This window comes from Oncorhynchus tshawytscha, linkage group LG25 (genome assembly GCF_018296145.1).
Source record: "Oncorhynchus tshawytscha isolate Ot180627B linkage group LG25, Otsh_v2.0, whole genome shotgun sequence".
Lineage (NCBI taxonomy): Eukaryota > Metazoa > Chordata > Actinopteri > Salmoniformes > Salmonidae > Oncorhynchus > Oncorhynchus tshawytscha.
The window spans coordinates 26,755,513-26,778,082 of record NC_056453.1 but is presented as its reverse complement, the minus strand read 5'-3'; the positions used below and the strand labels follow the sequence as shown (position 1 = coordinate 26,778,082).

The window sequence follows — 22,570 nt, the reverse complement described above, 5'->3', positions numbered from 1 at the left end:
CAGTGAATCTTATAGGAAACCTTGCCAGGCAAGTTGGTAGATTCAGGCATTGTAAATCATGACAGTTGCAGAAAACCGCAGGGAGAAATGGCAGTCCTGCCAGATATCTGACCTGGCTAAGTAAAAGCTTTAGCTAAATAAACAAACAGTCTAAGACTAAAACAATCCATGTTCATGTAATTACTTCACAATATGTGTTTATGAGATTTAAGAGTAATTCAAATGGAAACTACATGACCATGGTGCTTACCTACAGAACAGAAAGAGGAATTTCCCTCCCTACCTTCAGGCTATGCTCCAACCCAACACCCAAACCTGAGCACTCCGTTCTGCCACCTCAGGTCTTTTAGTCCTCCCACACCTACCCGTTCAGCCCAGTCCAAGCTCTTCTCTGTCCTGGCACCCCAATGGTGGAACCAGCTTCCCCCTGAAGCTAGGACAGCAGAGTTCCTCCCTGTCAATCTTCCAAAAACATCTGAAACCCAACCTCTTCAAACAGTATCTTAAATAACCCTCCTCACCTCGACCCCCCCCTTTCTAGCTCTGACTATGGAGGTCTACATTCTATGCTTGTGATATGCGGTTGTCCCACCTAGCTATCTTAAGATGAATGCACTAACTGTAAATCAATCTGGATATGAGCATCTGCTTAATAACTCAAATGTAAAATGAAACATTTAAGACTGGCTGCTCAAACTCAAGGATGGTAGTGGATAACACACACACACACATGAGAAATGTCCCATATATTACACGAGGGAACAAATACTTATTGAGACAAGAGAAAAGGAAAACAACGCTTGCAAAATGAATATATTGAGTTTTACTGAAGGATTTATACTCGCTTGAGGAGCCCTTATGGAAAACGATAACGTTCAAAAACTGTAGTTCCATAATGACCTTCGCCTGTAAAACATATCTGTCATACTGTTCATTATTTATAAAATTATAAGATGTTCCGTATTCGTCTGCAAAAGCCAACCCCAAATATAATACACATTTCTCCTAAGATTTTCTCATCTGGTAGTTAATAACAAATGTATGGCAAATCACAAGGGAAAGTTTCAGGCACAATGTTTCATGAGGAATGCATGTGATAAAGTCAATGACATTCCCCTCCACTATACAATGAGTGTAAAAAAACATGAGGAAATTTGCTCTTTCCATGACATAGCTTTCACCTGGTCAGTCTATGATCCCTTGTTATGTCACTTGTTAAATCCACTTCAAAAGCAGTGTAGATTTAAGGGAAGAGACAGGTTAAGGAAGGATTTTAAGCCCTGAGACAATTGAAACTGTATGTGTATGGGTGGTAGGTAGCCTAGTGTTTAAGAGCATTGGGCCAGTAACCGAAAGGTCACTGGTTCGAAGCCATGAGCCGACAAGGTGAAAGTCTGTCGTTGTGCCCTTGAGCAAGGCACTTATCCAGAGCGACTTATAGGAGCAATTAGGGTTAAGGTTTTTCACGCTCAACAGTTTCCTGTGTGTGTCACGAATGGTCCACCACCCAAAGAACATCCAGACAACCTGACAGCTGTGGGAAGCATCGGCGTCAACATGCATCCCTGTGGAACGCTTTCGACACCAACAAATTGATGCTGTTCTGAGGGCAGAAGGGAGTGCAACGCAATATTAGGAAGGTGTCCCTAATGTTTTGTACACGCTGTATATGTTGGGTTAAACCATTTCCAATTTGCCTTTGTAATGGTATAGTAATCATTTACTTTTATCCTTTTTCGTCACATCTGAAACAGAGTTCCCAGATAAAGCATACAGTGCCTACAGAGTATTCACACCCCTGGACTTTTTCCATATCTTGTTGTTACAACCCAAATTGAAAGTTGATTAAAATTGAGATTGTGTCACTGGTCTACCCATACAATACCCCATAATGTCAAAGTGGAATTCCTTTTTTAGAAATGTCTCCAAATGAAAACAAAAAAAAGTATACAATTATTACATCCCTTTTATATCATGCTTAAACAAGTTCAGGAGTAAAAATGTGCTTAATTTCTTTTATTTTTTTAAGTTGACGTCGCACCCAAGTGGAATTGTAATTAGTGTTGGATGCGTTTCAATCCACCGCATCCGCCTATGTCACACTTCTGCATCTGCTGTAATAGGTGACAGAGCTAGAGCAGTGTTTTTCAGACCATGAAAATTGGTCTTCTCACACAATAGTCTGGAGCATCTGAACGGTTTTGGATAAAAAGAAACCGAATAGAGCTAAGCGCAGGCCAAATCCTAGAGGAAAACCTAGTTCAGTCTGCTTTCTAACAGACACAGAGACAAATTCACCTTTCAGCAGGACAATAAACTAAAACACAAGGCCAAATATACACTGGATATACATATACACTGCTTACCAAGACAACATTTAATGTTCTTGAGTGGCCTAGTTACAGATTTGACTAAAATCTACTTGAAAATCTATGGCTGGACTTGGAAATGGCTGCCTAGCAATGAACAACAACCAACATCAGAGCTTGAAGAATTGTTGTTAAGAATAAATGTGCAAATATTGTACAATAAAGGCGTGCAAAGCTCTTCAGAGACTTTCCCAGAAAGACTCGCAATTGTAATCGCTGCCAAAGGTGATTCTAATGTATTGACTCAGGGGTGGGAATACTTTATTTATTTTTGAAAAACGTGTTTTCACTTTGTCATCATGGGGTATTTATTGTGTGTAGATTGGTGAGCGAAAAAAACAAACATTTTAATCCATTTTGAATTCAGGCTGTAACAATTTTTAATAAGTCAAGGTGTATGAATACTCTCTGAAGGCACTGTAAATCAAATCTTGAAAATTGGATAGTCTAAAGTTACAGTACATTAGCCATCAATACAAGAAAGACCAAACAAGGTATTAAAATAAAAACACACTTGAGACATCATTTGTTGTCAATTACCTTTTTTGTCCCACTACTAAACCAACACACAAACATAAAAATACAATTTACATGTTTAAACAGTTGTTTAAGAAAAAAAAAACTTGGCTGCTATAAAGAAAAAGTATTTCTGGAAAGAGAGAAATGTCAGGCTGTGTATTTCTCCTCTCCTTGCCGCTGGGTTTTATGGTAATGAGTATAACTGCCATAGAGATCGTTGAACACCTCTCTGACACCCATCTGGAGGGTGGTGTTCAAAAACTTAACGTCCTGCTCAACACAGAGGTCCAGGATCCTGTAGACTCCCTCTGTCAGGTGGCTCTTGATGTCTGGTTGCAGAGTAACCTTGAGGGCGTGGAAGAGAGTGGAAAGGAGAAGAAGGGAGGTGAGGGTTTCAATTTGACAGAGTGAGGCTGGGGAAGGGGTATTAAAATAGACTCAGAAACATCATAATGTTGGTGTGATGAGTGAGATGGCTGATCAGTGTTTTGCCTCTTTCTTACACCTTTATTTGTGAACGCAGCTGAGGCAGTTCTGAAAGCCTGGTAGGAACATAATGTACTGCCAGCTGTAAACTGGACAGTGCCTCAACAAAACGTCTTAGAGAGATGCCAAGGCACATACTGAGGTGGGTTTCTTGGCTTAGTTAACCTTGAAAGAACAATGGTAGCGTTGAACTATTGCAGTAACCAATCCTTTGTTTAATTCTTACTCAAAGAGTTTGCTATTACAAATCAATCCTCATGCATCTTAGAGTTTGCAAAATGACATGTTAGCCATTTCATTTAGCAGACGCTCTTATCCAGAGCGACTTACAGTGGAGAGGGCATACATTTTCTTCCCTCTCTCTGCCTGTTCCATGGAAAATGCTGACTATGGCACGCAGTCAAGTAACGTGAATGCAGTCTCGTAGACCCTAGGAAAAAATGTGGTTTCTCCACATTGAGACAGTGCCAGATATGCTCAGAAGGCATCACATAATGAGACAGACAAATACTCTACCAGAGTCTACAGTAAGTACAGTCCTTTAGAGGACAAGTTGGCGCAGGTTGGGACAAGATTATGGCGGAAATGAAAATGTTGACTTGACTTTCCTTCAAATCTGAGAAGTCCAGAGGAATTGCCTTAGCAGCTCTAAATGCAATACCAAGCATGGTTTAACTCCACAATAACAAACAGCAATGGATCAAATTAAAATCCTGGTATTCAATGTGCAGATAGTGTATTTCCTTCAGATGTAAGGGCTTGTGAGGGATGATAAAGGAGAGAAGGAAGATCTGGAGGCCATTTAAGGACGAAAATTCATGTTTTCAACCTGCAAAAGTATAATAAAATAGCCTAATCGCCTTTTAAAACTGTGAACGAAATGTCACGGCCATCTTCCTTGATGAGAGAAGATCTTACCTTCTGTAGCTCGCTGACGTACTGTGCTACCATGAAGGAGGAGAGGATAGTGAAGCCCTCGGCTGTGGTGGCGATGTGGGAGTACATGCGTTCCACCAGACGAGCACACTTCAAAAGCACCTCCGCATCGATCTCAGGGGCTGGGGAATAGAAGAGCAAAGCTTTTTGAAAACTAGACCACACCAAACGCTGAAGGCTAAACATTCATTTCAGCCAGAACTCCAGAAGTGGTACAACTTGTACACAATGGTGACTGAGTGATGCAGCAGTGTGTGTTCAGAGTGCACTGTTCTCCTAAAACAGACTTGGGCTGTACTGCTGATAAAAGCACAGCATTTGAATCAAACCCCAAGGGTGCGGGCTGAGAATTAATATATTGTGAATGCATTGTGACAGAGCAGTACAATAAGAATAGGGTTTTGTATAAGTTGAGATTTCAATCATGATAGCTAAGAGCAGAATATGGAGCAACAAGAGCCATTTAACCATTCTAATTGTGTATAGACTAATGTTTATGCTCACAGTCTGCATAAAACAGTTTAGCCCATTAGACAACAAAGGCCGGGTTGGAACAATTCATCCATCCCTTTTTTCCTCTCGTGACTCATTAGAAGTACAGTATAGCTATAGCCACAGAGGAGAAATATGGCCACCATTGTTTGGGTGGCAGGTATTGCCAAACAACCCAGTCTCCATGAAATGTATCCCGTGAGGGTTACTATATTTCACAGAGGCAGCCAGGAACTAATTACATGACGCGCTGAGCCTGACATGCTAGTTAAAACGAATGAGCTGCTCCACTCCATTTTTCCTTCTTGACCCTTCCTCCTCTGTCTGGAACAGGGGAGATCTGCCCAGATGTGGTGGCCTCCTTTGGCTATGGAAGACCAACACAAACAGTCTTCTCATTAAGAATGTGTTATCTATGATAAAAATAAACCCCACCTGAAGACAATTACTGTTGAATAATTGAGTATGTCATTATTTCCTGTTCGTCAATAACGTCAGGTAAGCTCTGATGTTGAAATCATGTTGCGGTCTTATGTTGTTTCTTTCAGAAACAGGAAAACAATGTTTCCTGAATATGCTGATCACATAGCTGAATACAGCTCCTCAACACTGATTCAACTCATACGGGATGCATTTAGCAGTACAGGATTACAGGGTTTTAACAAGGTGTTCATCCACAAGCTTGGCTGGGACTCCAGCTGTGCACTGTGCTTTTCATGTCTCCTTCGACAGTTCTGTCACCCTCAGTGGGATTGTTTTTTTTTGTATTTCCCTCATGTTGGTTTTGATCCAGTACACGGGGACCAGCAGGGCATACAACCAGCAACAGAAATGTAACATTACTGAAGGATAAACCATTCTTCTCCTTTCTCTCTTCCCACAGGGTAAGGTCAGCAGATTAAAATAGGCCCAGTTTCATGTGTAGTCTGGTTGGGAATGTGGAGTGGGCACGACCACCTCTTACATAGTATAACATGATACGACTCACCTATAACATACTTCAATGCCATGAAATACTCTTGCCCGATTAACAGGACAGGTTAGCCTGGCGACAGTATGCTGGCGTCGTTTGACACTGACAGCACATATCTACAGAGGACTCCCTTGGGAGGAACCCAGGCTGAATATTATGTCAACTTTTAAAACAACAGGCGGTGTCATACTTATCAAAGGGTGTGTTGATTAAATCCTGAAAAATACATTTAATACACATGAAGATGGGTGGTTGCGCATCTTTAAATGGGAACCAACAGGAAAATAGAAACTGCTAAATCATTTATTGGAAGAACATTTAGCCAATTCCTGTAAACGCCAATGTCATTCCTATCACTTGAGGTAATGAGTTAATGGGAGAATACTTAGATTACTGTATGAAGTGGTGGATGGGTGAGTGAATAAATTATTGAATGCATGAACCGATGGCCTTACCTCTCTCGGCCTCGCCCTTCTGTCTCCCCTCATGCATGATGGAGACCACCAGGCGGTAGAAACAGTTGAGGAAGGACGGTGCCGCTTTCAGCATCACCTGGGTACATACCAAAATAGGGCCACGTTACAAAAAGTTAAACTTTGACAACATTGCATTTGCAAGACATTCAGATTTGATTAGATTTAGTCATGTGCCATCAGTCTCTAAACGAGAGAAAGAGATAAAAAATAAAAAAACTGTCCCACAATTCTCAGGCACTGCGATAATCCTATGAGTCATCAGTCAGCGAGGTAATAGTTTCCATGCACCCTCCAGTGTTCACGCCAAAGACGTGCCCCTCTCCAGAGCACATCTGCCTCCACTTAAGCGCCCCTCTGGCACAGACCAACAGCCCTTTCCAGAAATTGATTCTGAAGTTTGTCTCTGAGAAAAGAAACTGCTTCATTGCCTACAGCGGGAGGCAGTGGGATATTTTCCCTGGTTACCACCCTCAAAATATGTTCAATGTCAGATTGAAACAGGCCAACTTAGGTGCTGGCCTGGATCCAAGGTTGACGGAGAATAAGGCGAATGGGGAAGGGGTAAGCTAGTCACTCCCTTGGGCGCTTGTGTAAAAGGCTGAATCAAGCCAGGGAAAGATTCTGGTTGTGTTCCTCTGCTCAGATATTGCTGACGCATTTCAGATCTTTCAACGTCTGGATAGGTATTTTTTGTATCAGATAACATCATATGTTACAGTAACCTGGTGCCCAACGGGATTGAGACTAAAAAACCTGCAGCATAGTTGTTGTCAAAGTACTGCACCTAGGATAATGTTATTGTGAATTTGGACATATGATTCAAATTCTGGTACAGTGAGAATTGTTCTTATAAACCTGAGTTGCCAGACAATCTTTCTAAGGGTCAGTCCGTAGATCAGTGGACACTGAATGCACAATATGATTTCCTGGGTAAATGATAAAACACTAGCAAGTATAACAATTGGACAACGGGTGAATATTTGTACAATTTTTATAATCCCCAGATATTGACTGAATTATACAACAGAATATTTTTTTGCTGGCATGGACAAATATAGAAAATTCTGGTATTTTTGTGGGAATTCAGGTATTACTTTTTTCCCCTTAAAAATGCACTTGTATATTTTCTTATTGTAATCAGGTATTTTGTGTGTGTGTTAAAATAAAGAAAACGGGTGCCTCCCGGGTGGAGCAATGGTCTAAGGCACTGCATCGCAGTGCTAGCTGTGCCACCAGAGATACTGGGTTCGGGCTCTGTCGCAGCTGGCCGCGAATGGGCGGCCCATGGGGCGGTGCACAATTGGCCCAGCGTCGACCGGGTTAGGGAAGGGCTTGGCCGGCAGGGATATCCTTGTCTCATCAAAAATCCTCAATCTTCGTTCTAAATTACAACCATCCCCCTTTTTTTTGGGGGGGTGGTACATTATTCATTTCAAATTGTAAGTTTATACATCGTACCAGTAGGCTGCCACTCAAAAGAAAAACAGTAAGAATAATGTATTTAGTATAAGCAAGAAAAGAAAACAACGTCCAATCCCATTCCCCAACCCCACGTCTCCATTCAGAGGGCGAATGGCCAAGACAAGAGTGCCTTGTGAACAGGGTATGGTAGCAGGTGCCAGGCACTCTGGTATGATTGTGTCAAGAACTGCAAAGCTGTTGGGTTTTTCACACTTAACAGTTGCCCGTGTGTATCAAGAATGGTCCACCACCCAAAGGACATCCAGCCAACTTGACACAACTGCGGGAAGCATATGCCCAGCATCTCTGTGGAACACTTGACCCCTTGTAGAGTCCATGACAAATTAAGGCTGTTCTAAGGGCAAAAGGGTTCATTATTAGGTATTTTAATGGACAATAAAATTAGCTTTTCTTTCAAAAACAAGGACATTTCAAAGTGACCATAAACTTTTGAAAGGTAGTGTATATGTATGCATGTATCTATATATTAGAGGTCGACCGATTATGATTTTTCACTGCCGACACAGATTATTGGAGAACCCAAAAAAAAGCCGATACCGATTAAATAGGCCGATTTGTATATTTGTAATAATGACAACTACAACAATACTGAATTAACACTTTTTACTTTAGCTTAATATAATACATCAATAAAATCAACTTAGCCTCAGATAAATAACGAAACATGTTCAATATGGTTTAAATAATGCAAAAACAGTTGGAGAAGAAAGTAAAAGTGCAATATGTGCCATGTAAGAAAGCTAACGTTTAAGTTCCTTGCTCAGAACACAAGAACATATGAAAGCTGGTGGTTCCTTTTAACACGTGTCTTCAATATTCCCAGGTAAGAAGTTTTAGGTTGTAGTTATTATAGGACTATTTCTCTCTATACCATTTGTATTTCATATACCTTTGACTATTGGATGTTCTTATAGGCACTATAGTATTGCCAGTGTAACAGAGTATAGCTTCCGTCCCTCTCCTCGCCCCTACCTGGGCTCGAACCAGGGACACATCGACAACAGCCTCCATCGAAGCATCGTTACCCATCGCTCCACAAAAACCACGGGGGGACTCTGCAAGGGGAACAACTACTTCAAGGTCTCAGAGCGAGTGACGTCACCAATTGAGTTAGCGCGCACCCCGCTAACTAGCTAGCCATTTCACATTACAACAGCCTAATCTCTGGAGTTGATAGGCTTGAAGTCATAAACAGCTCAATGCTTGAAGCACAGCGAAGCGCTGCTGGCAAATGCAGGAAAGTGCTGTTTGAATGAATGCTTACGAGCCTGCTGCTGCCTACTACCGCTCAGTCAGACTGCTCTATCAAATCATAAGACTTAATTATAATATAATAACACACAGAAATACGAGCCGTAGGTCTTTAATACGGTCAAATCCGGAAATTACAATTTCGAAAACAAAACATTTATTCTTTCAGTGAAACACAGAACCGTTCCGTATTTTATCTAAACGGGTGGAATCCCTAAGTCTAAATATTGCTGTTACGTTGCACAACCTTCAATGTTATGTCATATTTATGTACAATTCTGGCAAATTAATTACGGTCTTTGTTAGGAAGAAATGGTCTTCACACAGTTCGCAAAGAACCAGGCGGCCCAAACTGCTGCATATACCCTGACTCTGCTTGCACGGAATGCAAGAGAAGTGACACAATTTCCCTAGTTAAGAAATTCATGTTAGCAGGCAATATTAACTAAATATGCAGGTTTGTACAAACAATAGTATATACTTGTGTATTGATTTTAAAGAAAGGCATTGATGTTTATGGTTAGGTACACATTGGTGCAACTACAGTGTTTTTTTCGCGAATGCGCTTGTTAAATCATCAGCCGTTTGGCAAAGTAGGCTGTGATTCGATGATAGATTAACAGGCACCGCATCGATTATATGCAATGCAGGACAGGCTAGATAAACTAGTGATTATGTTAATATTGATTGTTTTTTATAAGTTTAATGCTAGCTAGCAACTTATCTTGGCTTCTTGCTGCACTCACGTAACAGGTAGTCAAGCAGTCACGCAGTCTCCTCGTGGAGTGCAATGTAATCGGCCATGATCGGTGTCCAAAAATGCCGATTGTTATGAAAACTTGAAATCGGCCATTCCGATTAAATCGGCCGACCTCATATATATATATATATATATATATATATAAAAATGGGATGGCGTATCACTGCAGAATGCTGTGGTATCCATGCTGGTTAAGTGTGCCTTGAATTCTAAATGAATCACTGCCAGTGTCACCAGCAAAGCACCCCCACACCAGCTCCTCCATGCTTCACGGTGGGAACCACACATGCAGAGATCATACGTTCACCTACTCTGTGTCTCAAAGACATGGCGGTTGGAACCAAAAACCTCAAATTCGGACTCCAGACCAAAGGACTAATTTCCACTGGTCTAATGTCCATTGCTCATGTTTCTAGGCCCAAGCAAGTCTGTTATTCTTATTGGTGGTTTCTTTGCAACAACTCGACAATGAAGACCTGATTCACACAGTCTCCAATGAACAGCTGATGTTGAGATGTCTGTTACTTGAACTCTGTGAAGCATTTAATTTGGCTGCAATTTCAGAGGCTGGTAACTAAGGAACTTATCCTCTGCAACAGAGGTAACTAACTCTGGGTCTTCATGAGAGCCAGTTTTATCATATCACTTGATGCACTTGAAGAAACTTCAGAGGTTCCTAAATGTCTGTATTGACAGAGCTTCATGTCTTAAAGTAATGGACACTTGTTTCTCTTTACTTATTTGAGCTGTTCATGCCATAATATGGACTTGGTCTTTTACCAAATAGGGCCACATTCTGTATACCACCCCTACCTTGTTACAACACAACTGATTGGATCAAACACATTAATACATTCCACAAATTTATTTTTAACAAGGCACACCTGATAACTGAAATGCATTCCTGGTGACTACCTCAAGAATCTGGTTGAGAGAATGCCAAGAGTGTGCAAAGCTGTCATCAAGACAAAGGGTGGCTACTTTGAAGAATATAAAATATATTGTGATTTAAAAAAAAAAAAAAACTTTTTTGGTTACTACATGATTCCATGTGTTATTTCATAGTGTTGATGTCCTCACTATTATTTTACAATGTAGAAAATAGTACAAAAAAAGAAAAACCCTTGAATGAGTAGGTGTCCAAAATGGTACTCTGTGTGTGTGTGTGTACTCTGTGTATAAATGTATTTGGCTATGTAAACTTCCGACTGCAACTGCGCGCATGTGTGTGTACACACACGCGCGCACAGTTGAAGTCGGAAGTTTACATAGCCAAATACATTTATAGCCGAATACATTTATACCCAGTTTTTCATAATTCCTGACATTTAATCTTAGTAAAAATTTCCTGTCTTAGGTCAGTTAGGATCACCACTTTAATTTAAGAATGTGAAATGTCAGAATAATAGTAGAGAGAATGATTTATTTCAGCTTTTATTCCTGTCATCACATTCCCAGTGGGTCAGAAGTTTACATGCACTCAATTAGTATTTTGTAGCATTGCCTTGAAATTGTTTAACTTGGGTCAAATGTTTTGGGTAGCCTTCCACTAGGTTCCCACAATAAGTTGGGTGAATTTTGGCCCATTCCTCCTGACAGAGCTGGTGTAACTGAGTCAGATTGGTAGGCCTCATTGCTCACACACACTTTTTCAGTTCTGCCCACAAATTTCTATAGATTTGAGGTCAGGGATTTGTGATGGCCACTACAATACCTTGACTTTGTTGTTCTTAAGCCATTTTTGCCACAACCTTGGAAGTATGCTTGGGGTCATTGTCCATTTGGAAGAACCATTTGTGACCAAGCTTTAACTTCCTGACTGAGGTCTTGAGATGTTGCTCCAATATATCCACATAATTTTCCATCCTCATGATGCCATCTATTTTGTGGAGTACACCAGTCCCTCCTGCAGCAAAGCACCCTCACAACATGATGCTGCAACCCCCGTGCTTCACGGTTGGGATGGTGTTCTTCAGCTTACACGACTTCCCCTTTTTCCGCCAAACATAACGATGGTCATTATGGCCAAACAGTTCTATTTTTGTTTCATCAGACCAGAGGACATTTCTCCAAAAAGTATGATCTTTGTCCCCATGTGCAGTTGCAAACTGTAGTCTGGCTTTCTGGCGGTTTTGGAGCAGTGGCTTCTTCCTTGCTGAGCGGCCTTTCAGGTTATGTCGCTATAGGACTCGTTTTACTGTGGATATAGATACTTTTGTACCTGTTTCCTCCAGCATCTTCACAAGGTCCTTTGCTGCTGTTCTGGGATTGATTTGCACTTTTCGCATCAAAGTGCATTTATATCTAGGAGACAGAACGCATCTCCTTCCTGAGCGGTATGACGACAGCGTGGTCCCATGGTGTTTATACATGGGTACTATTGTTTGTACAGATGAATGTGGTACCTTCTGCGTTTTGAAATTGCTACCAAGTATGAACCAGACTTGTGGAGGTCTACAATCTATTTCTGAGGTCTTGGCTGATTTCTTTTGATTTTCCCATGATGTCAAGCAAAGAGGCACTGAGTTTGAAGGTAGGCCTTGAAATACATCCACAGAAACACCTCCAATTGACTCAAATGATGTCAGTTAGCCTATCAGAACCTTCTAAAGCCATGACATCATTTCCTGGAACTTTCCAAGCTGTTTAAAGGCACAGTCAACTTAGTGTATGTAAACTTCTGACCCCCTGGAATTGTGATACAGTGAATTATAAGTGAAATAACCTGTCTGTAAACAGTTGTTGGAAAAATTACTTGTCATGCACAAAGTCGATATCCTAACCAACATGCCAAAACTATAGTTTGTTAACAAGAAATTTGTGGAGTGGTTGAAAAATGAGTGTTTACATATACTTAGGTTGGAGTAAATGTAAACTTCCGACTTCAACTGTAATATTACCCGCTAACATGAATTTCCGTAAACTAAATATGCAGGTTTAAAAAAAAATATACCTCTGTGTATTGATTTTAAGGCATTGACGTTTATGGTTAGGTACATTCGTGCAACGATTGTGCTTTTTTCACGAATGAGCTTTTGTTAAATCATCTCCGGTTTGGCGAAGTAGGCTGTGATTCGATGATAAATTAACAGGCACAGCATTGATTATATGCAACGCCGGACAAGCTAGTTAACCTAGTAATATCATGAACCATGTGTAGTTAATCACTAGTTTTGTTAAGATTGACTGTTTTTTTTATAAGATCAGTTTAATGCGACCTAGCAACTTACCTTCGCGTGGTCAGCCTTTTAACCTGCGTGTCTTGATCGCGTTTGGTGTGGGGGGACAAAATCAATTTGCGCACGGTGGCATGTGCGAGGCCGGTTTGGGTTCGGTGTAAGTCTTGAGACGGTATGTTAAATCCCTGAGAAGCTTTAGCGTTCTTATAGATTCAACAGAAAGACCATGTATTCTATTAAGACCATTTCAGTCATTACATACGTTTCCTCGGTTGTAACATTAACGGGAGGGGAAAAAAAACAACAGGAACAAGCAAAACTATGAAAGTCACAGTATTAAAAGGAAAGCAATCAATCAAAATGGAATTAAAGTGACAAGTGGATTTTGCACTCCTTAAGCACAGGAAATAGATGGCTGAAAAAGACAGATCCTCCGGTGGACGGTGCATGTGCGTTGCTAAAAACACATTTATCGAATCCAGGCCACTAACCTGCGGGTGACACTGGATGACTGCAAACAGAGCCTCGTGAATGGCCTCGAAGGTAGCGTGGTAGACTTCCATCGTCAGGTGCTCAAGGGGGACAAACTGCAGGGCCCCCAGCACCATGGTCACGTGGTGGGGGTTGGAGAGCATCCACTCCCCCTGACGGAGCATGGCTGTCAGAGTGTCCAACACTGGCACGGTCAGAGCAGCAGTCAGGGTTGGCTCCTTGCCAGCCTCCTTCACTAGAAACTGAGAGAGAGCAGAGAGGACTGTGGGAGTTGAACCAGAGATGAATATAATGAAAGAGAGAAACTAGCAAGGAGTGAAGTACTACATCCTGTATGGGTTCTCAAAATGTGATGTCTCAATGTTTTACTATGGTTGATGACAACAAGTAAATAAATGTGTTAATTAAGCAATGAAAGTTTAAATTTGGATTTGGCAATAGGGCTAAGTAAGCCATAGAGAGAACAGAAAAAAACTGATATACTGTAGACCAATTAAGGTATGAGGCAACATTCCTGTTTGTGTTGTGAACACAGTGAGGGATTGTAGTTGTGTTGTAAAACCTAACGTTAGTTATTCCTGCAGAGTTGCAATGAGGTGAGAAGGGGCAATATTGATAAATGAAACCAGATTCAGCTCGATTAAATGGGACAGTAACAGGGAGGGAGAGACACTTACTGCTGCAGCCCAAAATTGGCTTTCCCCAGCTAAATAAATTCTTCCCCCGTATCAGATCCAAGACCCAGGAGACAGTGCACAGCGGAGGAGAAGCGTGACATGCTTTGTAACAGACAGCCAGAATGTGGTTCTAATTACAGTGCTCTCTGCAATGCCCAAAGGGGGTTTCTACGTTAGATAGGAAACACATTTACCCTTTAAGTCGATGATAAGTCTATGCCAAAGCCAATGCTTTGTTTTGTCCCTCTTGAAGCATGGACGCAGGTTTTTAAGTGAGAAAGACGCAGGTTTTTAAGTGAGAAAGACGCAGGTTTTTAAGTGAGAAAGACGCAGGTTTTTAAGTGAGAAAGACGCAGGTTTTTAAGTGAGAAGGACGCAGGTTTTTAAGTGAGAAGGACGCATGTTTTTAAGTGAGAAGGACGCATGTTTTTAAGTGAGAAGGACGCAGGTTTTTAAGTGAGAAGGACGCATGTTTTTAAGTGAGAAAGACCCAGGTTTTTAAGTGAGAAGGACGCAGGTTTTTAAGTGAGAAGGACGCAGGTTATGTGAGAAAGACGCAGGTTAAGTGAGAAAGACGCAGGTTAAGTGAGAAAGACGTAGGTTAAGTGAGAAAGACGCAGGTTTTTAAGTGAGAAAGACGCAGGTTTTTAAGTGAGAAAGACGCAGGTTTTTAAGTGAGAAAGACGCAGGTTTTTAAGTGAGAAGGACGCAGGTTTTTAAGTGAGAAAGACGCAGGTTTTTAAGTGAGAAAGACGCAGGTTTTTAAGTGAGAAAGACGCAGGTTTTTAAGTGAGAAAGACGCAGGTTTTTAAGTGAGAAAGACGCAGGTTCAAGTGAGAAAGACGCAGGTTCTTAAGTGAGAAAGACGCAGGTTTTTAAGTGAGAAAGACGCAGGTTTTTAAGTGAGAAAGACGCAGGTTTTTAAGTGAGAAAGACGCAGGTTTTTAAGTGAGAAGGACGCAGGTTTTTAAGTGAGAAGGACGCAGGTTTTTAAGTGAGAAGGACACAGGTTTTTAAGTGAGAAGGACGCAGGTTTTTAAGTGAGAAAGACGCAGGTTAAGTGAGAAAGACGCAGGTTTTTAAGTGAGAAAGACGCAGGTTTTTAAGTGAGAAAGACGCAGGTTTTTAAGTGAGAAAGACGCAGGTTTTTAAGTGAGAAAGACGCAGGTTTTTAAGTGAGAAAGACGCAGGTTCTTAAGTGAGAAAGACGCAGGTTCTTAAGTGAGAAAGACGCAGGTTTTTAAGTGAGAAAGACGCAGGTTTTTAAGTGAGAAAGACGCAGGTTTTTAAGTGAGAAAGACGCAGGTTTTTAAGTGAGAAGGACGCAGGTTTTTAAGTGAGAAGGACGCAGGTTTTTAAGTGAGAAGGACACAGGTTTTTAAGTGAGAAGGACGCAGGTTTTTAAGTGAGAAAGACGCAGGTTTTTAAGTGAGAAGGACGCAGGTTTTTAAGTGAGAAGGACGCAGGTTTTTAAGTGAGAAGGACGCAGGTTTTTAAGTGAGAAAGACGCAGGTTTTTAAGTGAGAAGGACGCAGGTTTTTAAGTGAGAAGGACGCAGGTTTTTAAGTGAGAAAGACGCAGGTTTTTAAGTGAGAAAGACGCAGGTTTTTAAGTGAGAAAGACGCAGGTTTTTAAGTGAGAAGGACACATTGTACCTTCACCATAACTGGATGTTGAGTGATTCTAGCTCAAATAATATTTTTCAGTGGCATCAATTGATTTGGATAAACAATCCTTGTTTATCCAAATCAGCACATCAACTGTCACAGTGAATACTTACTACTAAGGCAGATATGATCTGAGGTGCAATGAGCCAGAACGCCTTTAAGCAGGTTTCTGGAAGCAGGCCGCTGGCAAGCAGCTTCGTTATCGTCACAGTTGAAAGGACTTCCTGTAAAATACAGTGTGCTCTTTGTAGTGTGTCAACAAAGCCCACATAACCATTTTAGGGAAAATCTCTGTAGAGGAGAACTGAGAAGAGGGAAAATTGAGGGATTCCTGTGCTGAATTATTTAGTAGGAAAAATATAAGGCTAGGTTTTAAAGGTGGTGTTAAATACAATTTAGTAGCCCATATAGGAAATGTTATCCAGACTTCAGTGTTTAAGTATTCAGGACACCAAATACAGTAGCTTGTAACTCAGATAGCATCATTTTACAGTAGCTAGTAATATCACAACTTGTACAGTAACACTTGCAGTAAATATATCACCTACCCTATGACAGCCGCTCCTGAACTTGGAGGTATCCAGTCCGTCTCGGAGCAGCAGCAGGAGAAGGTGGAACTGTTCTGGGGTACTCCTGACCAGCAGCTGGTCCAGAAGCTCCTTTACTGGCTCCTCCAAGGACCTCACCTCTGATACTGACAGCCATGGGGCTAACACAGGAGAGTTATGGTTAACATTAAATAATAGGCGTGAAGTATCAATCCATAACGCTATCATTATATTTATCCATTACTGGGAAATGAGATGGTTTCTAAATGTACAATTCTTTTGAATAATAATAAAAAAAAAATTATATGTATTATTATTTTGTGTTCAAGAGAAATTCTGTGTAAATGCTTAATTATGTCTGTTTTAGTTATCAATGTCTGTCAGCAATGGTACAGGAAATGTACTTTGACATTTACTTGAGCGCTATTTTACAGATATTACGAGCAGTAGGAAATCACACAACGCACACACACAGGTGAGCATCTCAGAATACACTGTACCAAGTCTGATAAAAAAAAACATTCATTGTTGTGGAATAAGAGCACGTACCTGCAAGCAGTTTGTGGACATTCTGCAGAATTGCCACAAAGAGCTCCTCCTGGCCAAGGGCTTTGGTCATCTCTGCAGCAGCATAGTACGCTGAGAGGAAGTGGAGCGATGAGACCAGGAAGTCCATGGGGCGCTGGGATGGGCACAGCTCTCTGAGAATCTGCTGGCTGAAGCTCCTGTACATGCCCATGTGGCTTAGACTCTCCTGTGTGATGCCCTCGCTAGGCTCATCTTGGTGGCAAGCACAGGCCAGCTCGCTCCTCACCATCCCGGTCACCACATTCACAGAGAAGGCCTGGCCTAGTAGACTGCCTGTCTGAGCCCTCAGGCTGGCCTGGATGGCAGGGCCCATGACAGCAGTGGTCTTCCCCAGTAATTGACTCAGGGTCTCATCTAGCTGCTTGGTTGTCCTGAGGCTGGATGTCATGGCCTGGCACAGTGTGTTCATAGACGCCAGCAGGAGCTGTACGGCGAACAGGCCCCCTGTTTCAATGTTTCCTGGGAGAGAAGACAAAGCCATAACGGCAACCTCGCTATTGACCAAATAGGTGGTGAATTTCTCCAGGTTAAGGCGGACACTGCTCTTTCTGTGGATTATCAATAGGATCAGGGACTGGATGAAATCCTGGACGGTTTTTAGGAAAGTCAGCCAAGCAGAGCTGTCCACGGTTTGAAAGAGGCCCTTATTGCTGTGTGAAAAGAGAGCTGTCAAAGATGCCTCCAAGAGGCTACTCCCATGCACAATCTTTAAAACATGATGGGAATTATTCCCTGCCAGAAGCAACCCCATGAGACTGAAGAGCTGGTTCAGCAGATGTATTGTTACGGCAGGCTTCACATCATTATGTAGCTGTGTGTCTGTGACCATGAGGAATAAGAGTAAAAAGAGCCCTGAAAAGTCTTCAGAGGACATTCCATCTGGGTTAAGAGCATTGGTGACTTGAAGTAAGCTTAAAAGGTTATCGGCTTGACTTTGAGATAGGGTTATAGAGGTTCCGGTCGTACTAGAGTTCAGTATGTGTTGGGCTATGGACTCCAGTCTCTTCAAAGCAGAATGGGTTTCAGTGACATCGCCATCTGACTGAGTTACTGCACTTCCTTTGTCTCCAGCTGTCAAACAGCTTACTTCACCCAACTTCATGAGTGCAGGACAGACAGAGGCCATGTCTGGGATGCCACTGAGAATCCCCACAATCCTTTGAGTGACACATCTGACAACAGCAGAGTAAATAGTGGGTAACTCGACAAGAACAAGGCTCTCAAGCAGATCTTTGGAAATGAGAGAGACAGACAGCCTCTCAGTGGTGTCATCTGGTGTCTTCTGAAGTAGGGAGCTGAGGAGAACATCAGCTATATGACACACTTCGTCCTCAGTGAGGAATGGCGAGATCATGGGTAGGTTTGTGGTAACGAGGTACCAATGTGCCACTGGGTACGTGCTGGCATCCACACTACTGACCTGACGGTCCCATAGCTGGTCACTCTGCTGGCAGAGTTGAGGATCTCCTCTCCCCACAATGTACTGGGCTGCTCTGCGGAGGACATCTGAAGCTCTAGTCTGTGCCAAGAGCTCATTGCTTAGGATAACTTTCTTCATTTGTTGGAGAGTGAGCAGTTTTTGCAGGAGGTGAGTCATGGGGCTACAGTGCTGGCCGATGGGAGAGGCCTGATCTTCACCTGTCGCCATCACACCAGAGAGGAGAATACCTATGTCGTCTAGTATGTTAACGCTAGCTGGGTCCGCTGGAGATGTGTATTTCGTACAGTGAATCTGAAAGAGGGTGTCCACCTCCACCCAAGTGTACTTTAGCAGAAGGCCTGCATCTTGGACTTTCTGACACCCAGGGACGTCTGGGGCCTGGCCTTCAGCCAGCTGCAGCACTGGCTTCACCACCTGGAGCATCTTCTCCATCAGAGCCTGGGTTTGCCTCACAACAGGAACTGGTGTGCTGTTGTCCAAAGTTTTCAGGCTGAACAACACAGAGTACAAGAGCACACTCAAGGAGAACAACTTCAGGGACATGTCTTCGTTTCCTTCCAGATCCGGGAGTACATAGCTTGTTACATTCTCTAAAATGAGGCAGCATATTTCCAAAGTCTGGCTGGTGGGGTTGTCCAGAAGGCATGTGCTGAGCGTCCTATGCACTGCCTCTGGGAGAACGGGCTGTCGGAGCTCATCCATTGCTGGGCGGCAGATGACAGCCAGGAGCTCCTCGAAGAGCTTGGGGAGCTGCCTCAGCTTGGCGTAGATCTGGAGAACAGAGGAGATGAGGGCCTCGCGTGCCTTCCTAACCCGTGGCTCTGTGCAGTCGGAATCAATCCATCCTGCCGACAGCAGCTCGTCCAGGTCCGGCTCTATGATCAGGTGGTTGAGACTGAGCAGGGCTTTTAGACAGCGGTACCATGCTGATATGCTGGGCTGGGCATTGTCGAACAACAGCCTCACCACCTTCCTGTAGAAAATCAACTGAACCTCCTCGTACTTTATCCTGTCGGCCACCACATTGTAAATGTCTGCCGTCAAGCATAAATTCAAGAGGTTCTCCAAAGCCAGCAGAGCTAAGCTCCAGTTTTCACCATCAAACAGGTCTTTGAGAGTCACCTCATTTGTGAAATCCAAGGCAGCGATTAACTGTGTTAACATGTGAAAGCAGAGTACTTTATTATCTCCTCCTTTACAGTAGGCATCCAGAGAGAATTTGAAGAGCAGTGGGAGGGAACTCGACCTGACCGCAAAATGGAGATCAGTGTCACAGTACCCTTGTGCACAAAGCTGTGAGAGTATCGAGTTGACTGGGGAGAGTAGGCTCTTCCCCGCTGTTCCCTTCTTCATCCCTGGCTCCTCCTTTGAGAGGAGCTCCTCCTTATAGGCCTGGAGGTGGTCTGGCAGGAAGAGAGCAGACTGCAGGATGGTGTCTACTTTCCCACGGATGTCCCTACTCAGGTGCTGGCGGACACGGGAGTCGTCCTCGGCCATCCAGGCCCTGGAAGTCAATAGGTGTCTGAGCAGGAGGAGGTGCTGGAGCAGGTGTGTTGTGACTTGGGCAAACACGCGGTTGGCATTGGCCTGCTGCTTTTGGACCGCGAGGTAACTACTCAGGGTAAGGAGGAGGACCTCAAACACCTGGGGTGTCAGGGGGTCTGTGGCTTGCTGCTGACTGAGCTTGGAGCAGCCCAGGGTACACAGCTTGGCCAACAGCTCCACCAGTAGCTCGTACTTAGTGGTGAATGTGACAGAGAGGACTGAGGAGGAAAGGATGCCCTGACAGCAGCTCAACACGGTAGAGACAGACGCTGAGGAGGTCCCTGAGCTAAACTCCTGAATCCTTTCAATTATAACCTGGAAAGAAAAATCACCTGTCAAAAATCAATACATTCAATAAAACAGGTGTACTTTTTTTTACAATTATTTTACCAGGTAAGTTGACAGAGAACACATTCATTTACAGTAATGACCTGGGGAATAGTTACAGGGGAGAGGAGGGGGATGAATGAACCAATTGTAAGCTGGTGATGATTAGGTGACCGTTATGGTATGAGGGTCAGATTGGGAATTTAGCCAGGACACCGGGGTTAACACCCCTACTCCTTCAATAAGCGCCATGGGATCTTAAGTGACCAGAGTCTGGACACCCATTTAACATCCCATCCGAAAGACGGCAGCCTACACAGGGCAATGTCCCCAATCACTGCCCTGGGGCATTGGGATATTTTTTTAGACCAGAGGAACAGGTGCCTCCTACTGGCCCTCCAACACCACTTCCAGCAGCATCTCGTCTCCCATCCAGGGACCAACCCTGCTTAGCTTCAGAAGCTAGCCAGCAGTGAGATGCAGGGTGATATGCTGTACCATCAATGTCCTTATCTTGAAAAGCATCAAACTAACTTAAGCTGCTAAAAGTGTAGCGATTACATACTGATCATCGGCACTTATGACCAACTTACTTGTGCTATTGCCAAACGAAGGCTGATGGTTTTTCCTTGGCTCAACACACTATGTAGCTTTTTGCTGTGCAAAATATCATCTAGGTAGATCCACAAGCCTTCCACCACCACCTGTGGCAACTCCACTTTCTTACTGTAAAAGCCTGTCAATGCATGACTTATCCAATCAAAGAGTACCTGTAAGGAGATATAGGACACAGCACTTCAATATAAAACAAATAAGGTTTACAGAGACAATAGGATAAACATGCTGGTATAATTCACCTAATATCTGATGGGCATATGTGTTACCTGTTCTTTGTTAGGAAGTAAGCACTGTGATGAAATCCATGCAAAACGGGCAAGCTTCAGTTTGTCCACCCAGGGTGTCTTGGGGTTTTTGAGCTTCAAGTGAATACCAGAGTACATGGCAGCCATATCCTAAGCCTGGCCTGTGGAGAAACTGACCTGAGTCAATACAGTTCTCAGACTAAAGGACTTACCTTATTTGGCCAGTAGAGGGAGACGTTTACTTAAAGTTCAATTCTGACTGCTTAGTATAATGGAGCAAGCTGGTGAATGGACTTGAAACAGCAAGAATCCACATGATTGTGAAATCAAAATTAAATACATTTGTATGTCACATGCACCATATACAACAGGTGTAGGTAGACCTTGCAGTGAAATGCTAAATGTACCATGCCTGGAGTGCACTGGTCAAACAAACGTGTAATCAGATTTGTTTTTATAGCAAGTAGCATTGACATAGTACTACTACATGATGAGCTATTACTGTTCTAGTACAGATATACAAATATTTGGTACTAGCTTTAGTTACTAACTCGCCAAGGTTGTTTCTGCAATGCTAACATCTGTCAAAACATGACATGTCAAGTAGAAAGAAGTAAATAATACAAGTGAAAGTCATTCATATTTAGTGTGTCATGAGGTTGTAACAAAATCGAAGGAGACGCTAGAAAGAACAAGCGAGAATCTACACGATCAACGGCTAGCATGCACGGCTAAGCTAAATCAAGTTAAGCTAATCATGGGTCTTTCAGCTGTACTTTTAACTAAGAAAACACTCTAATTTTAATACAATTATGAATTATAAACCGATTTTGTTAGCAAATGATGTTAGATATTACTTACTATTTTAACACCAACACGTGTTCCGGTGTTTTCACAGACAAACTTTAACCTTTACCCTTTGAACGCCAAGTATCCAGACAAAAACAATCGAGTGCTGATGATTGCTCACTTTTTTTAAAAACGTAACCTTAATTTAACTAGGCAAGTCAGTTAAGAGCAAACTCTTATTTTCAATGACGGCATAGTAACTGCCTGTTCAGGGGCAGAACGACAGATTTATACCTTGTCAGCTCGGGGGTTTGAACTTGCAACCTTCCGGTTACTAATCCAACGCTCTAACCACTAGGCTACCCTGCCGCCCTCATGTGGTACCCTTCCGGCAGGCTCATCCTGACATGACCCTCCAAGCATGACAATGTCACCAGCCTTACTGCTCGTTCTGTGCATGATTTCCTGCAAGACAGAAATGTCAGTGTTCTGCTATGGCCAGCGAATAGCCCGGATCTCATTCCCATTGAGCACATCTGGGACCTGTTGGATCGGAGGGTGAGGGCTAGGGCCATTCCCCCCAGAAATGTCCTGGAACTTGCAGGTGCCTTGGTGGAAGAGTGGGGTAACATCTCACAGCAAGCACTGGCAAGTCTGGTGCAGTCCATGAGGAGAAGATGCACTGCCATACTTAATGCAGCTGGTGGCCA

The 22,570-nt window shown here is 42.8% G+C and overlaps 1 protein-coding gene across 1 annotated transcript; it reads right to left on the bottom strand.

Annotated features, from left to right (window-relative positions):
* Positions 1-729: 729 nt before the first annotated feature.
* urb2 (URB2 ribosome biogenesis homolog) lies at positions 730-22,076 on the bottom strand. Its single transcript, XM_024388144.2, has 10 exons — positions 21,933-22,076; positions 21,093-21,232; positions 20,802-20,978; positions 16,857-20,196; positions 16,308-16,468; positions 15,873-15,983; positions 13,415-13,657; positions 6,231-6,327; positions 4,293-4,432; positions 730-3,233 (listed from the first exon to the last, which is right to left on the bottom strand). Exons 2-10 carry the CDS (start codon positions 21,216-21,218, stop codon positions 3,036-3,038), a joined length of 4,593 nt encoding a protein of 1,530 aa, XP_024243912.1. The 5' UTR covers positions 21,219-21,232; positions 21,933-22,076; the 3' UTR covers positions 730-3,035.
* Positions 22,077-22,570: the final 494 nt, after the last annotated feature.